At 44.7% G+C, this 19,706-nt stretch overlaps 1 protein-coding gene across 1 annotated transcript in view; it reads right to left on the bottom strand.

Moving 5' to 3' along the window:
- The window catches only part of LOC124551111 (esterase FE4-like), a 182,445-nt gene that overhangs the window by 145,890 nt on the left and 16,849 nt on the right, over window positions 1-19,706 (bottom strand). Inside the window, exon 2 of the mRNA XM_047126050.1 lies at window positions 6,003-6,140. Within this exon, the coding sequence (XP_046982006.1) occupies window positions 6,003-6,140 (138 nt within the window). The remainder of the gene's footprint in view (window positions 1-6,002; window positions 6,141-19,706) is intronic.

Below are 19,706 nucleotides of genomic sequence, written 5' to 3'. Positions count from 1 at the left end.
GAAGTTCTTAAGTCTAAGAAAAATTGGTATAGACTATAGGCAAGATATGTAATCTAAGGTACAGAAAGCAAGACACAACGGTAAGAATCGTAGAGCAAGAGCGAACTACTCGGATTAAAAAGGGTGTAAGACAGAGCTGAAGTCTTTCGCTATTAGTGTTCAATCTATACGTTGAAAAGCCATGACGGATAAAAAGATTAAAACTCAAGTTGCAAAGATATCAGTAATAAGTCTCCCTGATTATACTGGTATCCTGAGTCAAAGTGAAGAAGAATTGCAGGACAAGTTTTATGCAATGAAAAGTCTAACAAGTACAACATATGGATTGGAGGTAAGCCGAAAAACGACTAAAATAACGAGGAGTAGCAACTTGGCAAGTGCCGGTCACAGGCACAGGGCCCAATCCCGCACGTGATAGAGAAGGAGTAGTGGGGGGAGTAACAACCTCGTAAAAAAATATCCCTCCATCTGGGTCCGGATGGAGCACCCAGTGAAGTGCCATTGCTAAAGCTACAGGTGAAATCTGGCCAAAGATCTCAAACGTGGAATAAGAATTCGAATTCCTAGTGATGGAGAGAATCAAATAGCCTAGTGGTTAAAACACGAATAAAATGTCAAATTTCGGACTAACAGTTCTATCTAATCCTGTAATATAATTCCAAACTTTCAATTTGACAGTTGTAGTGCGGAGAGTGTACTACCCTAGGTGATAATTAAAAAGAAAAATCCACCACTTACAAAATAAAATTTTAAAAAATTGTTCTTAGGGACTTTAAAAGTAAACTATTTACTTAAATCTGGTAAACAAACAGAACTGGTGGTATTTTTAGAGAAAAATAAAATTTATATTCTAGAAACTTAAGAATTGTCGGAAGAAAATGTAACAGATACTCGTAACTACAGCATCTTCTAAGGAAAACCTGCAATCAGAGCTCTGAAAGGGATGTGGCTACTGGGTACAGCTTTCGATGTTAAAAAAAAAAAGTAGGGATTCAACAGAATTCAAATTTGACTAAGAAAGACTATCTGTCCTACCAGTCAAATGCAAAAAAGGAGGACAAAAGAAAGCGCGTGTTAGTCTATTAAATTTCGGGCATGCAGCCGCGCAAATAAATTTTTTCCCATAGATATTTCGGCCGCATATCGTCCGGCCATCCTCAGAGTAAGTCTCAAGACTATCCATGTTAGTATTAAATTTACTATGGAAATATCAAAAGACGGCTGCCTGCTCTTTTCGGATGTAGTCGTTTGCCGTAAAGTAGGTGGCACAGTACGACATGCCGTATATCGTAAACCAACACACAAAAATCTATATCTGCATGCCAATAGCTGCAATCACCCTTCACAGAGCATGGGTGTTCTTAAGATCTTAGTGCATAGTGCGCACTGTATACTCGATAAAGATAATTTGCAAGAGGAGCTCACATACCTCATGAGCAGCTTTAAAGCGAATGGATTTTCTCCACAACAAATTCGTAGAGCATTCAATAAAAAAACCTAGAATGCAGGTATGTGATGGGAAATGCTCAATGTTTATGATGTCATATCTCATGACCTATGTATCTTACAAAGATACATTTTTCTTGATACATTTAGCGACATATGTGGATCCCTTCTGCAAAATGCATAGTACGATAATAAAACGTGCGGCAGTTTCTTACGCACACTATGTGAACAAAAGTATCTGGACATCTAGCTGAAAATGACTTACAAGTTCGTGGCGCCCTCCATTGGTAACGCTGGAATTCCATATGGTGTTGGCCCACCCTTAATGTCAGCTTCCACTCTCGCAGGCATACGTTCAATTAGGTGCTGGAAGTTTCCTTGGGGAATGGCAGCCAATTCTACACGGAACGCTGCACTGAGGAGAGGTATCGATGTCGGTCGGTGACGTCTGGCACGAAGTTGGCGTTACAAAACATCCCAGAGGATTCAGGTCAGGACTCTGCGCAGGTCAGTCCATTACAGGGACGTTGTTGTGTAACGACTCCGCCACAGGCCGTGCATTATCAACAGGTGGTCGATCGTGTTGAAAGATGCAGCCGCCATCCTCGAATTACTCTTCAACAGTGGGAAGCAAGAAGGCGCTTAAAACATCAGTGTAGGCCTGTGATGTAATAGTGCCACGCAAAACTACAAGGGGGCAAGCCCCCTCCATGAAAAACACGAGCGCACTATAACACCACCGCTTCCGAATTTTACTGCTGGCACTACACACGCTGGCAGATGAAGTTCACAGGGCAATCGCCATACCCGGACCCTGCCATGGATCGCCACATTGTGTACCGTGATTCGTCACTCCACACAAGGTTTTTCCACTGTTCAATTGTCGAATGTTTATGAGCAGCCGCTCGACCATGAAATCCGTTTCATCACTTCCCGCCTAACTGTCACAGTACTTGCAGTGGATCCTGATGCAGTTTGGAATACCTGTGTGATGGTGTGGATAGATGTCTGCCTATTACACATTACGACCTCTTCAACTGTCGGCGGTCTCTGTCAGTCAACAGACGAGGTCGGCCTGTACGCTTTTGTGCTGTACGTATCCCTTCACGTTTCCACTTCACTATCACATTGGAAACAGTGGACCTAGGGATGTGTAGGAGTGGGAAATCTCGCGCACAGACGTATGGCACAAGTGAAATCCAGTCACCTGACCACGGCCGAAATACGTGAGTTTTGCGGAGCGCCCCATTCTGCTCTCTCACGATGTCTCATGACTACTGAGGTCGCTGATATGGAGTACGTGGCAGTACGTGGCGCAATAATGGACCTGATACGAATAACGTATGTTTTTGGGGGTGCCCGGATACTTTTGGTCACATAGTGTATCTTAGTGTTTATGACGTCATGTACTCTGAACTAAGTGTTGCACAATTATGTAATTTTTCTTGTATATTCAGTGATGTATCTGAATATTGTCTGGAAATTGTGTCATGAATAGAGTTAGTAGTAAAGAATTAATAAATTTAAATTTCATGCTTCATGTTGGAGTTTCACAACATGAACAGTGAAAATTTAATAAACGACAAGCTTCTTTCCTTTCATCATTTTGCTGGAGTCAACAACGAGAGAAAGGTGCGTAAAGGTTTGAAATTTTGTGTACAGTTTGTTGCAAGTCTCTAAGTACTCTCATTCTCAAAAACAGGATAACTGAAGCGTGGGTATTCTTGTGTTGATGTCTCACCCTCATCCCACCCCCTTCGATAGCAGGGTGGTTGTTATCCCCCACAGTGATTCATTCCAGGCAGTAAATGATATGCGTACCAAGTTTGGTTGCAGTCGCTCCGATGGGTTTAGGTTGAGATGTGGAACATACATACATATGTATTTATTTATATTTTTGTACTGCGTATATTAAAAATATGTAGCCTATGTCTGCCCAAATGTTCATTTGGTGATCATGTAGAAATTTGAAGTAAATTGGCCAAGAACTCTAATAGAGCTTTTTGGAAACAATATTTCCCCTTTATGTATCACATACATGTATGTTTGAATTCAGATTACGAAATCGTATGCAGACACTGGGCTTTCTCTTGTCCTGAGGGTAAAGTAAGCAAAATTTAATGAAGATCGGAATGAAACAGTAATAACTGATAAATTGCAACTCTGCCTTGCCCCATTCTCTACACAAACTTATTCCTCTCTAAATTTTACTTCGCACCATCTGTAGACTATTTTTCTATGTTCCACTTCCTAATAGTGTGTGGAAAAATTGAAATTTAAATATTTCAGCACGAGCTCTGATTTCTCCTATTTTGTTACGATGACAATTTCTCCCTATGTAGGCTGGTGACAGTAAAATTTTTCACGTTCAGAGGTGAAAGGTGGTATTGATGTTTCGTGGAAAGATCTCGCCGCAACGAAAACGCCTTTGTTTTAATGATTGCCATACCAACTCATTTACCATATCCGTGACATTCTCTCCCCCATTTCGCTATAATGCTAAACGAGCTGACTCATTAGGACGGTTTCGATGTCCTCCATGAATCCTGTCTGGTGAGGATCTCACACTGTGCCTCAGTACTCTAGGAGAGGACGAAGAAGCATGATGTAGGCAACGCCTTTAGCAGACCTGTTGCAGCTTCTAGGAATTCTGTCAATAAAATGCATTCCTTGGCTCATCTTTCAATCAGAATTACCTATATGTTCGTTTCAGTGTAAATTATTCGCTGTTGTAACATGTAGAAAATCAGTTGAATTGATAGCCATTAAATCTGTGCAATTTATTGTGTAACCTGAATTTAGTGAATTCATTTTAGTACTCATGTGGATGAAATTACACTTTTCATGATTTAGAGTCAATTCTCGCTTTTCGCACCATACATAGATCTAGTCTAAATCTTTTGGCATGTGGTTTTAACTTTCTGGTGACTTTACCATACGGTAAATAACAGCGTAATCTGCAAACAATCGAAGAATGTTGCTCCATATCACGTATTTTCTGAATCCTTGCTGACCATGTGCTAACAGACCATTTTCTTTAAGGTAATTTTTGATATTTGAATACAGTATATGTTCCATAACCCTACTGCAAACTGACGTCAGTCATATTGGTCTGTAACTCATAGGACTACTCCTATTTTCTTTCTTGAGTATTGGTGTCACGTGTGGAAGTTTCCAGTCTTTTGGTATGGCTCTTTCATAGAGCTCTTTCGTCCTGCATCCTTTGAGACTGAAGCTCTTTCTGCATTTTCCCGAGACTTCCCAATATAAGCGCCCAGTCCATTTCAACACAACACCCACTACCCGTGTAGCCATCTTCTGTGTATGCTTGACCCGTGACCTATTATAGGGAACCGAAAATCTCACCAGTCTATGGCGTAAGTCGAGAAACCTGCAACCTACACGGTAACAGAACCGTCTGAGCCTCTGCTTCAGATTCTCCATCCGGCTCGGCACGAAAGATCCGCAGTCGGTCCGGTTGATGCTGCAGATGGTGAGATCTGCCTTAATCTCGCGAGCAGGATTGACAATCTTTATCACTTCAGCTAGTGGCCTGAAACCAGAGAGAAACTCTCCCAATCCAGAGCAACACACATTTTTAGTACCAACATTAGCCACCACCTTCAGTTGGCTGTACCCTGTGTTCTTCATGGTATCAGGAACCATTAGTTTCACGCCTTGAATGACTCCTCCAGATACACACACACAGTGTAGTTTGGATTTGTTCTCCTTCCAGACCACCATAACCTTTAGAAGCTCCATTACATGTCTGGCTTTGTAGTTCCCAACTAGCAGTGAACCCACCCTTTGTGACTGCCCAGACCTTGCAAGCTTTTCTGGAACTGGGCGAGTGACGGCATCTGGTACAGGATTTTTGTCAAGCACATTTATAGCGCCCTAAATCTGTTCATCAGATGAATCAGGAAGGACACTCGATCGCCCCTCCCCTCTCCGGAGGAGGCCACATGTTGCCACACCCTGAAACGACCGATCACTCGGCTACGGTGAGGCATTATCCTTAATGTGGGCTGTAGCCAGGGAGGGTCACAGTGGTGGACAAATCGGGGATTCAGTGTACGTGCTGGAAGTACTTTGCTTCCTTACATCCAGCCCCACATAGTGAAGCCCACTGGCAACAGCCTCAACCTGCACGGCTGAAACCAGCACCAACTGCAGTTGTGGCTGAAGCGTTACCAATTCAGCTCGCGTTGGACTGCAACAGTCACAGTCCCTATCCATACTAAAGCCGTTGGAAATATACACAACATTGTTATAACTCCATGGAACCGTGATGACTGGATACACAAATACGCAACAAATTTAACAATTCTCACTAAAATGTGCACAGTAAATAAAAATTAACACACTTCTGGTTATTATATGCGCGTTACAGCTCACAAACGAAACGTTGTGCTCTGGTTTGCTGCTGCCCAACTGAGTAGCTGTTTTGTTTGTCTCTGAAGTCGAGCCTCAATCTCCTAAGAGGTGTGATGATACTACTGGCCTTACAGTGCACTGTTTTCATATAGCTCAGAGTAGTTGTGAGTGAGATGTACCTTGGGCGTGCTGACGTTGATGAAGAGGCAGTCCTCGTCGCCAATGTACTTCCCCACCAGGAGGTCCATCTGCGGTGCGACGTTGCCCTCTTTAGTCGCATCTCGGACTCCACTCCAAGCAGCAGGCGGTTGTGGTGGCTGAAACATACAACATACACACGTACTGTCACAGAGCTGCAGCCTCACACGTTGTCATGGAGGTAGTGATTGACGTTTTCACTGCACACTTAATATCCTCCTTGAAATAATCACAAATAATACTTTATAGTGACAACTGGCATCGGCTTTCACTTTTTCAATCGCTACAGTGATTGTTAATCATGGTCTATACTGCTTAACGCTAAAAAATGTTTTGTGTGGTTGCGTCAAAATGTTAGTACGGAGTACTGTCCGCTGCTGAGTAGATTGTCGGTGTCTACATGTCAAAGGCGGATTACAGTGCCACAGAGGCTAGCGTTCTAAACACATTGTTTATGAATTCAGTTCTGTCACCATCGTAAGGGTGACTGATGTGATTTAAGAAATGTAGACTACAACATCAGAAAGAATAGCAAAATTGTGAAACTTTACTTACTACGCGAAAGGCCAACCGAGCGTGTCCTCTCGGAAAGCTATTGCACGGATACCAGCTGTGCTACTGAGAGACAGATCGGTCCCCATCAGGTCGGCTACTAAATTAATAACTATCGCACAACGTATTTAACAGTATCAAAGTAGTGCGCCTTGTAACTGAATAATGAATGTTGGCCTTGACAAAAACGTAGAGTATACAGAACGGTAAAAGATTCACTAACTACTACGAAAATTTATTCCAATCATATGCAGTGCATACGTCAATGAATGACATGATGTAAGATTTAATTCAGCACACAATAAACGACACAACTATTAAGACTATTAAGAAATAGCCATCTACATTAATATCATATGAAAAAAGTCGTTGTTTAAGGTTATTACGAAAAATCTCAAAAAGCTCTTGACAGTTTTAGTACCAATTTTTACACAGTACTATAATTAACTTTCAGACAGACAGAGACTACATATTTCTTAAATATGTATGTTATACAAGGTGAAGAAAAGTTCAAGCACTCGGACTTCGCAGCGCCATTCCTCACTTATTGGCATTACAAAAATGTCCCTCACAAAATGACATCCTACGAATATTTCCGGCAGTAAATTGACGTTAAAGATAGACAATCTGGCAATGTTGTAATCACACGTACAGCAAGTCTACCTGTCCGTATATCACCGTAGTGCTGTGCAGTTCGTGCCGGCCGGAGTGGCCGCGTGGTTCTAGGCGCTACAGTCTGAAACCGAGCGACCGCTACGGTCGCAGGTTCGAATCCTGCCTCGGCCATGGATGTCTGTGATGTCCTTAGGTTAGTTAGGTTTAATTAGTTCTAAGTTCTAGGCGACTGATGACCTCAGAAGTTGTCGCATAGTGCTCAGAGCCATTTGAACAATTTATTTTTGCTGTGCAGTTCGTGCAGTGGATCGCGTTTTGGGTTAGCTTACAGGAGGTCGGGGGTTCGTTTCTGGATCGAGGCGTGTTTGTTTTTATGTGCCAGTTTCATTCTGCTATATAAAATCGTAGTATACACCATTTCGTAGTCCACACGTACCCGACATTTGCGTAGTACAGTGTTTTGTAACGGCGAACATAACAGAAGTGTGGTGTGACAAGTCAGAAACAGGGAGTTTAAACAAAACAACATCAATTTCGAGATGATTTCACAGTTAAGTAGCTTAGCATCTACTAGTTATTTATAGTACTTGCAGTACGTCCACTCAAATGTAACACATTAGCAACTAGTGACAATATTAATATTAATGACCGCATGACGTTTACAAAAGAATACGTTTTTGTAAGTCCATCCTTTTAGCAGGACGTCTCTGGGAGGACGGCCGTTTACTATCTTGACAAAAAATAAAAACACCGACAGCCGTCCTTATTTTATTTTATTTTGTCGCTACCAGTTTCGACACTTCATTGCGTCATCTTCAGTCTATTTTGATGTGGTACGGGTGGATACTCTCCCCATGCAAAACCCATCAGTTGCCAGCCTTACTGGAGTGCTGACACGTGAGTTTCAGATTATCTGTGAATCCAGTAAGGCTGGCAACTGATGGGTTATGCATGGGGATCGTATCACCCTGTACCACATCAAAACAGCCTGAAGATGATGCAATGAAGCATCGAAACTGGTAGCGGCAAAATAAAATATAATTATAAGGACGGCTGTAGGTGTTTTTATTTTTTGTCAAGAAAGAATACGTTGTCCTCAGAGCAGACGCTCAAAGCGACTCCCAGCACGTCCAAACGTTGCGCTACCCGCTGGACCCTACAGCTGAGGCAACATGGCTTCATCTACAGATACAAGAGCAGCATGAACGCGCACTATCAGTTCTTCCAAATGTGTCGGCAGAGCAGAATACACATGCTCCTTCAAGTGTTACTACAGGTTGAAGTCCAGGGGATCCGGGTCAGGTGAACGCGGTAACTATATAACTGGATCCCCCCTCCCCGCCTTGGCCACTTTCCTGGAAATGCTCTGTTTAGATATCGTCGCACGTAGACTGCAAAGTATGGAGGCGCACCACCATCTCGGAACGATATCGTCTGCCGAATATGAAGTGGAGCCTCTTCGAGTGCGTCAGGCATATAGTTTGAGTGCCATGCATGAGACCTTCGTGCAGCCAACCAGTCGGGCAACAAGTAGGGATACAAACTCCTGTCTGCCAACGTTCCGCTCGAGGCGTTGATGCCAAAGCGAACCTGATATCCACGGTCGCGGGTGACGTGTGGGTCAACCTCACAGTAATGGTGAGGACTGTGCTTATTGAAGACGCTCTCAGGTGCGAACGTTACTTCATCTGACCGTATTACAGTGTTAGTGAAGTCGTCGTTGGCTTCCCGTTGTTGGAACCGTTCACTGAACTGCATCCCTATGCAGCTGTTGGTCAATGATAGTCAACGACCTTGCGTTTTGAGCCACGCAGCTGCCTAGCGACGAGGACTGCCTCTTCATCAATGTCAGCACGCCCAAGGTACGTCTCAATCACAACTACTCTGACCTATATGAAAAGAGGGCACTATAAGGCCAATAGGATCCTCACACCTGTCAGAAGATTGAGGTTCGACATCAGAGACAAACAAACGAGCTACTCAGTTGGGCAGCAGCTACCGTCTACGCAGCAGCAAAAGTGTTTTATTTTTTATTTACTGTTCACATTTAAGTGAGAATTGTTAAATTTGTTGCGTATTTGTGTATCCAGTCATCACGGTTCCATGGTGTTATAACACTGTGGTGCATATTCCCGTCGGCTTTAGTATAGACAGGGACGTCGCGCCGCAGATGGACCTCCTTGTGGAGAAGTACATTGGCGACGCTACGTGTATTTTGTTGCGGTTCTTGGTATGTGACCTCCATGATAACTTCCTCAGTACCTGGGGTAAGGCGAGCCCTTGGACGACCTGTCGTGCGATGTCGGAAAGAGACAACCTGTCTCCAGAAGGCGCAGCTCCAGATGACGAAACACATTTTTATCTGGATGAACCAGGATATCTACAGGGTGTTTCAAAAATGACCGGTATATTTGAAACGGCAATAAAAACTAAACGAGCAGCGATAGAAATACACCGTTTGTTGCAATATGCTTGGGACAACAGTACATTTTCAGCCAGACAAACTTTCGAAATTACAGTAGTTACAATTTTCAACAACAGATGGCGCTGCGGTCTGGGAAACTCTATAGTACGATATTTTCCACATATCCACCACGCGTAGCAATAATATGGCGTAGTCTCTGAATGAAATTACCCGAAACCTTTGACAGCGTGTCTGGCGGAATGGCTTCACATGCAGATGAGATGTACTGCTTCAGCTGTTCAATTGTTTCTGGATTCTGGCGGTACACCTGGTCTTTCAAGTGTCCCCACAGAAAGAAGTCACAGGGGTTCATGTCTGGCGAATAGGGAGGCCAATCCACGCCGCCTCCTGTATGTTTCGGATAGCCCAAAGCAATCACACGATCATCGAAATATTCATTCAGGAAATTAAAGACGTCGGCCGTGCGATGTGGCCGGGCACCATCTTGCATAAACCACGAGGTGTTCGCAGTGTCGTCTAAGGCAGTTTGTACCGCCACAAATTCACGAAGAATGTCCAGATAGCGTGATGCAGTAATCGTTTCGGATCTGAAAAATGGGCCAATGATTCCTTTGGAAGAAATGGCGGCCCAGACCAGTAATTTTTGAGGATGCAGGGACGATGGGACTGCAACATGGGGCTTTTCAGTTCCCCATATGCGCCAGTTCTATTTATTGACGAAGCTGTCAAGGTAAAAATAAGCTTCGTCAGTAAACCAAATGCTGCCCACATGCATATCGCCGTCATCAATCCTGTGCGCTATATCGTTAGTGAATGTCTCTCGTGCAGCAATGATAGCGGCGCTGAGGGGTTGCCGCGTTTGAATTTTGTATGGATAGAGGTGTAAACTCTGGCGCATGAGACGATACGTGGACGTTGGCGTCATTTGGACCGCAGCTGCAACACGGCGAACGGAAACCCGAGGCCGCCGTTGGATCACCTGCTGCACTAGCTGCGCGTTGCCCTCTGTGGTTGCCGTACGCGGTCGCCCTACCTTTCCAGCATGTTCATCCGTCACGTTCCCAGTCCGTTGAAATTTTTCAAACAGATCCTTTATTGTATCGCTTTTCGGTCCTTTGGTTACATTAAACCTCCGTTGAAAACTTCGTCTTGTTGCAACAACACCTTGTTCTAGGCGGTGGAATTCCAGCACCAGAAGAATCCTCTGTTCTAAGGAATAAACCATGTTGTCTAGAGCACACTTGCACGTTGTGAACAGCACACGCTTACAGCAGAAAGACGACGTACAGAATGGCGCACCCACAGACTGCGTTGTCTTCTATATCTTTCACATCACCTGCAGCGCCATCTGTTGTTGAAAATTGTAACTACTGTAATTTCGAAAGTTTGTCTGCCTGAAAATGTACTGTTGTCCCAAGCATATTGCAACAAACGGTGTATTTCTATCGCTGCTAATTTAGTTTTTATTGCCGTTTCAAATATACCGGTCATTTTTGAAACACCCTGTAGCAGCATACTCAGGTAGGAAAGGACCAGAAGCATATCCACGTATTGACTGTCTGTGAATGCCATGCGTCTGCCACTCCGTTTTAGAATAACAAAAGAAGGAGGTACAATGTGTACGAATGTACATAGAGTTTCTCATGGACGCGTTACTTCGCTAGCAACTAGTTCCTGTCTGACGAACGATATAAACACGTCATTAGTCTTAGCGGGCTATTCCACCTAGCGCGCATCACCTCTATTACAGCTTTTGTTCTGCATGATTCATCCCGACACCGTTAACTGTGAAATGTTCGTTTTCGAATTACACTGTTTCCCTAACGATGACGGACGTGATTATTACTAATAGTAACAACAGTAACGCATGAAGGTATTTACTAAAGAGCATGTGCTCATCAGACTCAGTGTTAAAGACCATAATTAGTTGTATCATGGTGACAATACATACAAATGGTAACAGAGTTTGGGAATTATTTGCGAAGCATGTTGCCAGCCCTACTGTTGACGTAAGGCCCTAACGAAATGTAAAGGACCTGAAAGTGCCAATAACAATCGATGGGATGGCGGGGGAGAGCACACAGGAAACAGTTTGGAACCCAGTAGATGCAGCGTTGCGAAACAATTCGCGTTCCACGACGTGCAAAAACCTTCTTAACAAGATGACCAATGACGATTGTATTTCCATTTCTGTGTTCGTAGCATGTAAGTGGAAACGTTTTCTGAAAGATCCACTGTAATCGCTGTATGACGATTAAGACGCCAGAAACCGCACCTTGCAGACTACATTTAGCAAATAAAAATATATACGCCTCGAACCAGCGACCTTCTGCATACTAACCCAACGCCCTGTCTACGACAGCTACCGTACTTGTGGTTACAGTATTGCAAGATTGCCGTCTTTGACGTCCATTTATTGCCGGAAATAAGCTCAGGACAAAACTTCGTGATGGCCTTTTTTGTATGGCTAGTATGTGAGGAATCGCTCTGCGAAGTACGAGTGCGCGAATTTCTCTTCACTTTGTACGGGGGTATTCGGAAAATGAAGAAAGATAGGTCACGAAATGGAAACCACAGTGAAAATCAAAATTGTTTTATTTGAAACGGATAGCTACACCTTGCAGCTACTTCTGTACACAGTCGCCGCTCAGACATCTGTGTTGTACCAACTTTTCAATTCTCTCGCTATGGAAGACAGCCGCCAGTACTACTCTGGACTGCAGCTCGTTGTCTGAGTCAATATATTGCCTTCATAGCCAGCGGTTCATTTGAGTAGAGATGAACCTCAGAGGTAGCCAATTACGGGCTGTATTGTGGGTGATCAAACACTTCCCATTGGAAACGCTGCTGGAGCATCTTCATTGCCCCTGCAGATTGCGGCCGAGAATTGTGTAAAGCAAACAGCATGACAGTTATGTTATGTGGGTTGCATAGCTTTAGGCGAAATATTTCGCCAGGCCCTCATAGTTGGCAGGAGACGCAAATTTCTAGCCATCTTTACGTTCTAAGTGTGGGCTCAGAACTACAAAGAACGACATGATGCGATCGACGGGCGTACTAGACACAGTGCCCAACGCATCTGTGCAAAGCTTCATCAGATTTTCACTGTATTTTCCATTTCGCGACCGATCGTTCCTTACCTTTCGAATAACCCTCGTTTATTGTTCCGTCCGTCAGTATGCCTCTAACGTTGACTTCATACTTAAACCGAGCGGGCATTTTCACTTTTGACTTACGCGTTATGCTGCTGGACTGACAATTTTTTGACAAACTACCTATTGGCTTCTGTCTCGGGTTCTTCGGCCGACGTTCATCTAATGATTTATCTGACGTTTCGCCAGGACGAGTGCCTGGCATTGTCAAAGCTTCACCCTCCATTGCCGGTGGTGAACTGGAGCCGAGCTCGCGGGCGCAGACTATATGTACCTGGCGCGCCAACGTCCGAGGGCTTCTCCGAGGTCAGTTCCGGTGCGGTTCTCCTCTCGCTACCTGCGACGGTCGTTCGCTGCAGTACGGGAAGCCAGGATCCGTTTACCTTAAGGCTTTCCTCTTTCTTGTTGAAACTGTTCGCGTGTTTTTGTATTTCTACAGCTTCTCTGAACAAGCGTGTGTGATAGTGCTTCTCTACAGCCAGAACTTCCGTGTCGGCGAATTTTATTACGTGGTCGGTCTCATTCAGTGCGTGCTCTGCCACGGCCGATTTCTCCACCTGCCCCAACCTGCAATGTCGCTTATGCTCTTTGATCCTGGTGTTGATTGATCGTCCAGTCATTCCGACATAAACTTTTCCGTATGTGCATGGTATACGGTATATTCCCGACATTGCAAGTCGGTCTCTTTTCTCCTTCGCCGATCTAAGACACTCTTTGATCTTCCTTGTCGGTTTAAAAATCGTCTTTACGCCATGTTTGCGCAATATACGGCCGATTCTGTCCGTCACTCTGGGAATGTATGGCAGAAATGCCGTACCCGACATTTCTTTTTCTGGTTCCTTGCTTCGCCGAGTGTTCGGCTCTGTTACGCTTCTAATATAATTTGTGGAGTACCCATTGCTCCTCAGAACAGTTTCCAGGTGTTGCATTTCTCGTTTGAGGTGTTGAGGCTCACATATTCGTCCTGCTCTCGTTACGAGCGTACTAATCATGCTTCTTTTCTGGCTCGGGTGGTGGTTTGACAGTTTGTGCAGGTATCGGTCCGTGTGTGTCGGTTTTCGATACACGCTGTGTCCCAGGTTTTCGCCGTCGCTTGTGACCAGCACATATAGAAATGGTAGTTTCTTGTCCTTTTCTACTTCCATGGTAAATGTTATGTTGGCCTGGAGGCTGCTCAAGTGTCTTAGGAAGTCACCGAGCTGTTCTTCACCATGGCTCCACACCACGAAAGTATCATCGACGTACCTGTACCACACCTTAGGTTTGCAAGTCGCCGAGTCCAGCGCCTGTGCTTCGAATTGTTCCATGAAGAAGTTGGCCACCACTGGACTGAGAGGACTACCAATAGGCAGTTTGTCAACAAGTGACCACGAAAGCCTTAACAATTTTGACAATTTTTTGTCGAACATCGTCACAGACGATGAAACATGGGTTTATACTTCGAACCAGAATTAAAACGGCAATCGATGTAGTAGCGCCAAACCACCTCTACTCGGAAGCAGAATTTAAATTCGCATCCTCAGCTGGTAAAGTCATGGCGACGGTCTTCTGGGACTCAGAAGGGACTACTGTGTTTGACGTTCTCCCTCGTGGCACAACGATCCACTCGCACGTGTACTGTGCTGCCCTTAGTAAACTGAAGAAACGTGTTCAGCGTGCCGTCCTTCTCCACGTCAATGAAAAGCCTCACACAAATCTGGGCACCTGTGAAGAGGTCACAGAACTTCATTGGACTGTTCTATTATCCACATTACAACCCGAAGTTCGCACCTTCCGACTCCCATCTCTCTGGCCCAGTGAAGAATGCACTCTGTGGGAAGCAGTTCGTGGATGATGGGGAGTGAGCCGTGGGCGGCTCGCGTTAATGCCATTTTTCCTTTTGGGCATGAGTGGCGTCTTATTCCTCCCTTAGTTGCCATCTGAACGAGTTGCACACTTGCCTCCATCAGTGGCAGCAGCAGCGTTTATCGGTACTGGTACTGCTGCAACTTCTTGGGTGTGGAAGTTACATTTCCGTGCCATGGTGTGAGTGGTAGGTGGTCGATTGCGGCGGAACAGCGAGGAAGTCTCTGCGGCGTGTAATCGGGCCGGGGCCGCTGTGGCGTGCGCACGCCGTCGGACTTGTGTGGCACTAGCTGCGAGAACTGCTCAGTTCGTCGCCCACCGTACCTGCATACTGGACCTGCATACTGAACCTGTCATGAAAGCTCAACTGTTGTGACATCTCTTCGTTAACTGCCAGTTGTTGCAAGCAGCAACGTAATGGTGTGTCGGAGTCGACAAAATTTTGCAGCCGTCTCCCTGTATGGTGTTTAACTTTGGTAATGCTTATAATTTATTAGTGAAGTGCACCAGCAGTATCTTCTGTCTTGTGGCCGTTAACGTTCCAGTTACCTGGCCTTGTCGTTAGCGTAGTTTTGCAGCAATGTTTTCCTCGCAGTGTTCATGCTGTCCAGCACGGCGTGCAGTTTTACAGTTTGATGTTGTTCTCTTTTTCTCTTTGAGTGTTTATTCTGCCTTAGTCAAGGCGTGTGTGTGGCATTAATAAGATATAATCCTGATGCGATTCTCGTCTTCGCTGGTACCTTTGGTTGTCGTGCTGTTGATTGGGTGGAGGGAAAGTGATCAGGTATTGGTTGGTTCGTCGGCCGTCCGTAGGTCGTGCTGCAACCCGATTGTGTAGTGTTACGCTTGGCTGTCGGTCTCACCAGGCCGATCCTTGGAACACTTCTGATCACCACTGTTTGTTGAAACTTCCTGTCAGATTGAAGCTGTGTGCCGGACCGAGACTCGAACTCGGGACCTGTGCATTTCGCGGGCAAGTGCTCTACCATCTGAGCTACTCAAGCACGACTTACGCCCCGTCCTCACAGCTTTAATTTCGCCAGTACCACGTCTCCTTCTGGACCACTGTTTGTTGTTTGTGATTGTTATTTTATTTGGTGGCAGGTATTGTGCCAGGCCTTCAGCCGTGTATTAATATTGTCTGTTTTATGTTTAGTATATGGTCTTCAGCCAAATTTCATAACAACTTTAAGATTAGGCCTTCAGCAGTGTTTCATTTACAATTCTTCTTGCTCTATATTTAGTCCTTCAGCCACGTTTGTTTCAGAATCTGTGGCTTTAATACGTAAATCCTTGTCTGTAAGGTTTCTCTTTAACTACGTTGAATTCTTGAAACGGCCTTCTGCCGTGTTCTGTAAATGTTTATCTTAAGGTTGTCGTTAATTATTCGTGACTAATTGCTTGGGTCTTCAGCCGACAAGATACTTTAAGTTTTCTTAAGACGTTTTCCTGTTGTACTGTGTAAAGGCTTATCTTTAAAGTCTCTCTTTTATTGCGTAAAGAAAATTTTTTTAATTGTGCTTTCGGCCGAAGAATTAACATGAATTTTCCTTAATATGGCCTTTAGCCGGAATTTGTAAATTCTTGGCTTTTAAAGAATTTCCTTAGCTGGTATGAAATATTATTTCGGCCTTTAGCTGAGAAGATATTGTGATTTTAGTTAAGTAAGGCCTTCAGCCGTTACTCTAAATCCTTCTATTTATTTAAAAGCAATCATTTATATTCTGGAGAAGTTACTTGGGCCCTGATCCGTGAATTGATCTTATTTGTTTTAAAGAGAAAACTGTGCATTGGTTTAAGTTCAAAATGGTTCAAATGGCTCTGAGCACTATGGGACTCAACTGCTGTGGTCATAAGTCCCCTAGAACTTAGAACTACTTAAACCTAACTAACCTAAGGACATCACACAACACCCAGCCATCACGAGGCAGAGAAAATCCCTGACCGCGCCGGGAATCGAACCCGGGAACCCGGGCGTGGGAAGCGAGAACGCAACCGCACGACCACGAGATGCGGGCATTGGTTTAAGTAATAAAGTTGTGTGTGTTCTTGTATAACTAACAGTAAGTGACCTTGGCCGCTTTCCACAAGCTGATCCGCTCTTCTGTCCTGCGAAACCAGGTTTCAGGGAGGTTAATAATGCAGCAAATGGTTGTCAGATCCGACGTCGACCAGCAGAGTTGTACACTGAGCGCATACAGGCCTCCTTCGCTACTTCTTATGTTATTCTGTTAGGCGGAGACGAACCCAGCGGACACACACTTTTGAGTACGCAAACTGGTGTGTCAACACTACCAGCGGGGACGTCCAGTATTGCAGCGCGATGTCTGATTGAGACCGGTTGATCACCCCGAATGAGAGTGTCCGCACGTTCCACCATTACAGGAATGACACCTGTGTGCGGCCAGACGGCACACGGGAGATCGGACACCTTTGCCCGACCTTGCTGCGATGATGGCAGACGCCTCGCCCAACGACTCACCTTGCTTTTGTTCACTGCCAGGTCTCCGCAGACACTCCGTAAGCGATGCTCTGGTTTTCGACCAAAAAAACTCAATGACAGTTCTCTGCTTGGAACGCAGCTCCTTTACGGACGCCATTTTGAAGTACAGTGTCGCCAGTGATCGGAACTTCATGATCCTATAGGGGATAAATTGAGAATATTCCACAGCGTCGCGCAACAAATTCCGTATTTTTCAAACTGAAATTGTCAAAGAAAAAAAGTGTTGCGTTACTCATCGAAAGCTACTCGTAATTTGTGTTTTTAAGTGATATAAAGATCCGTTATTTCACAATATATGCATTTTTTGGTACTTTTTAACATGACATTTTGGGACCGTGGCTGCGTATAGAATACAGGATAGTTTCTGCACAGAAGGAAGCAGCAAGCAGCCAAAGCAGCAAGCAGCCACTACGGAAAATGCTAATTGTTTACACAAATAGCGGCGTTACCGGTTTAGAAACAAGACTTTTATCTTCAGACGACGGTTCACATTTAGATATGCCTTTTTTGTTGTTTAAATAAGTTTCCGGCCCCTTATTTCCGTGCGCCGGACATTTCTCGTGGTGGTAGTATCTTGCAGCAAAAACTGATTTTAGAAATTATCTATTTAATCTAACTATCCTTAATGATGACTGAAGAGAATGTAAAGAAATCTTTAAGGTTGAGATATTGTAGTCTACTTACGTCGAAAATCCTGCGCCATTTTGTTGCGGTGTTATTTGCTTGTGTTCACGACGTCGTCCACAGTACATACATAAACCCTTTATTTAATGTATACGTCGTGAACACATGCAAACAATATTAGAATAAAGTGACGTGGTATTTTTGACGTAAGGGAACTGTAGCTCAACATTATAGATTTGTTCACATTGTATTCAATCATTACTAACGATAGTTACGTGTACATAGGTCGTTTCTGCCATCGTTTTTCGCTGTAGGGCAACACCACCCCAAGAAACGAAGGAGCAATAAAGAGTCGTGAACTTAAATGAACGCCAAAGAAATGTGTATTTAGACGGGAAGAGCTCTCTGAAGACGAACCCGTTGGTTCGAAATCAGTAACGACGCTAGCTGTGTGAAAAACAACGTTGCCAATAGTGGCTGGTTTATTTTTTCTCCTTTCAGGAATCAGTATGTACGGTATCGTTATGAATGTGAGATGAATATCATTGAAAATGTTAACCGCGAAGGAAATTATAGATTGACACAACCATTGGCATATTTTAAACTTCAACAGTAAAGTAAGTCTTGTGCAGAATTCTACTATCTTTTAGCCTACAGATGTACAATAGAGCAGACGTTCTGAAGTTTGGCTGTCACTTTCCGGCGTCGAAGTCATTGTCATCTGCCAGGGCATGGTGAAGTACATTATGGCTGGGCAGTTTCTAAATTTCATTTAAAGATGACTGTGTCGAAAATGCAAGTTGCTGCCATTGAAGCCAGTGTGGTGACCTGCGTAGAAAGCGAACTACACAAGAGGGAAAACATTCCCAGCGACCAAGAGGCTCAAGGAGTCGTAAGCAGCCGGCGAAGACTCCTCTGCAACAGGGGGCAGGCAGTCAGTGGGTACACCTGGCGCGACTGGAGTGGAAGAATCTTCTAACTGGCTTGAAACATGGGGACAACATAAAAGCTACAGCCCTATGTTGGATATCTAAGGATGTGACAAAAGTCCTGGCATAGTGATATGCACATTTACGTACCGGGGTAGTACCGCGTACGTAAGGTATAAAAGGGCAGTGCACTGGCGAAGCTGCCGTTTGTACTAACGTGATTCGTGTGATTATGGCCACACGACGGGAGTTAACAGACACTGAATGCAGAATGGTAGTTCGAGCTAGACGCATGGGACATTCTGTTTGTGTAATTTTTAGGGAATTCAATATTCTGAGATCCACAGTGTCAAGAGTGTGCCGAGAATAACTAAGTTCAGGTATTACCTGTCACCACGGCAACGGTGTGACCGGCGGCCTCCACTTAACGACCGAGAGCAGCGGCGTTTGAGTAGACTGGTCAGTGCTAGCATACAAGCAACATTCTGTGAAATAACCGCAGAAATCAATGTGGGACGTACGGCATCGTATCACTCAGGACAGTGCGGCGGAATTTGGCATTAATGGGTTACAGCAGCAGACGACCGACGCGAGTGCCCTTGCTAACAACACGACATTACCTGCAGCACCTCTCCCGGGCTCATCACCGTACAGGTTGGACTCTACACGATTGGAAAACTGTTGATTAGTCATATGAGTCCCGATGTTAGTAAGAGCTGATGGTACGGTTCGAGTGTGGCACAGACCCGTTGAAGCCGTGGAAGTAAGGAAGATTCGGTTTAACTTTCCGTCGACATTGAGGTCATTAGGGATGGAGCACAAATTCGGATCGTGTCAAGGATGGGGAGGGAAATCAGCCGTGCCCTTTCGAAGGATCCACCTCGGCATTTGCCTGGAGGATTCAGGGAAATCACGGAAAACCTAAATCTGGATGGCCAGACGCGGGTTTGAACCGTCGTCCTGCCGAATGCGAGTCCTGTGTGCTAACCACTGCGCCACCTCGTTCGATACAAAGCCATGGACCCAAGTTGTCAACAAGC

This window comes from Schistocerca americana, chromosome 9 (genome assembly GCF_021461395.2).
Source record: "Schistocerca americana isolate TAMUIC-IGC-003095 chromosome 9, iqSchAmer2.1, whole genome shotgun sequence".
Lineage (NCBI taxonomy): Eukaryota > Metazoa > Arthropoda > Insecta > Orthoptera > Acrididae > Schistocerca > Schistocerca americana.
Note: the sequence above shows the minus strand (reverse complement) of the source record. Positions and strands in the feature narration are given on the sequence as shown.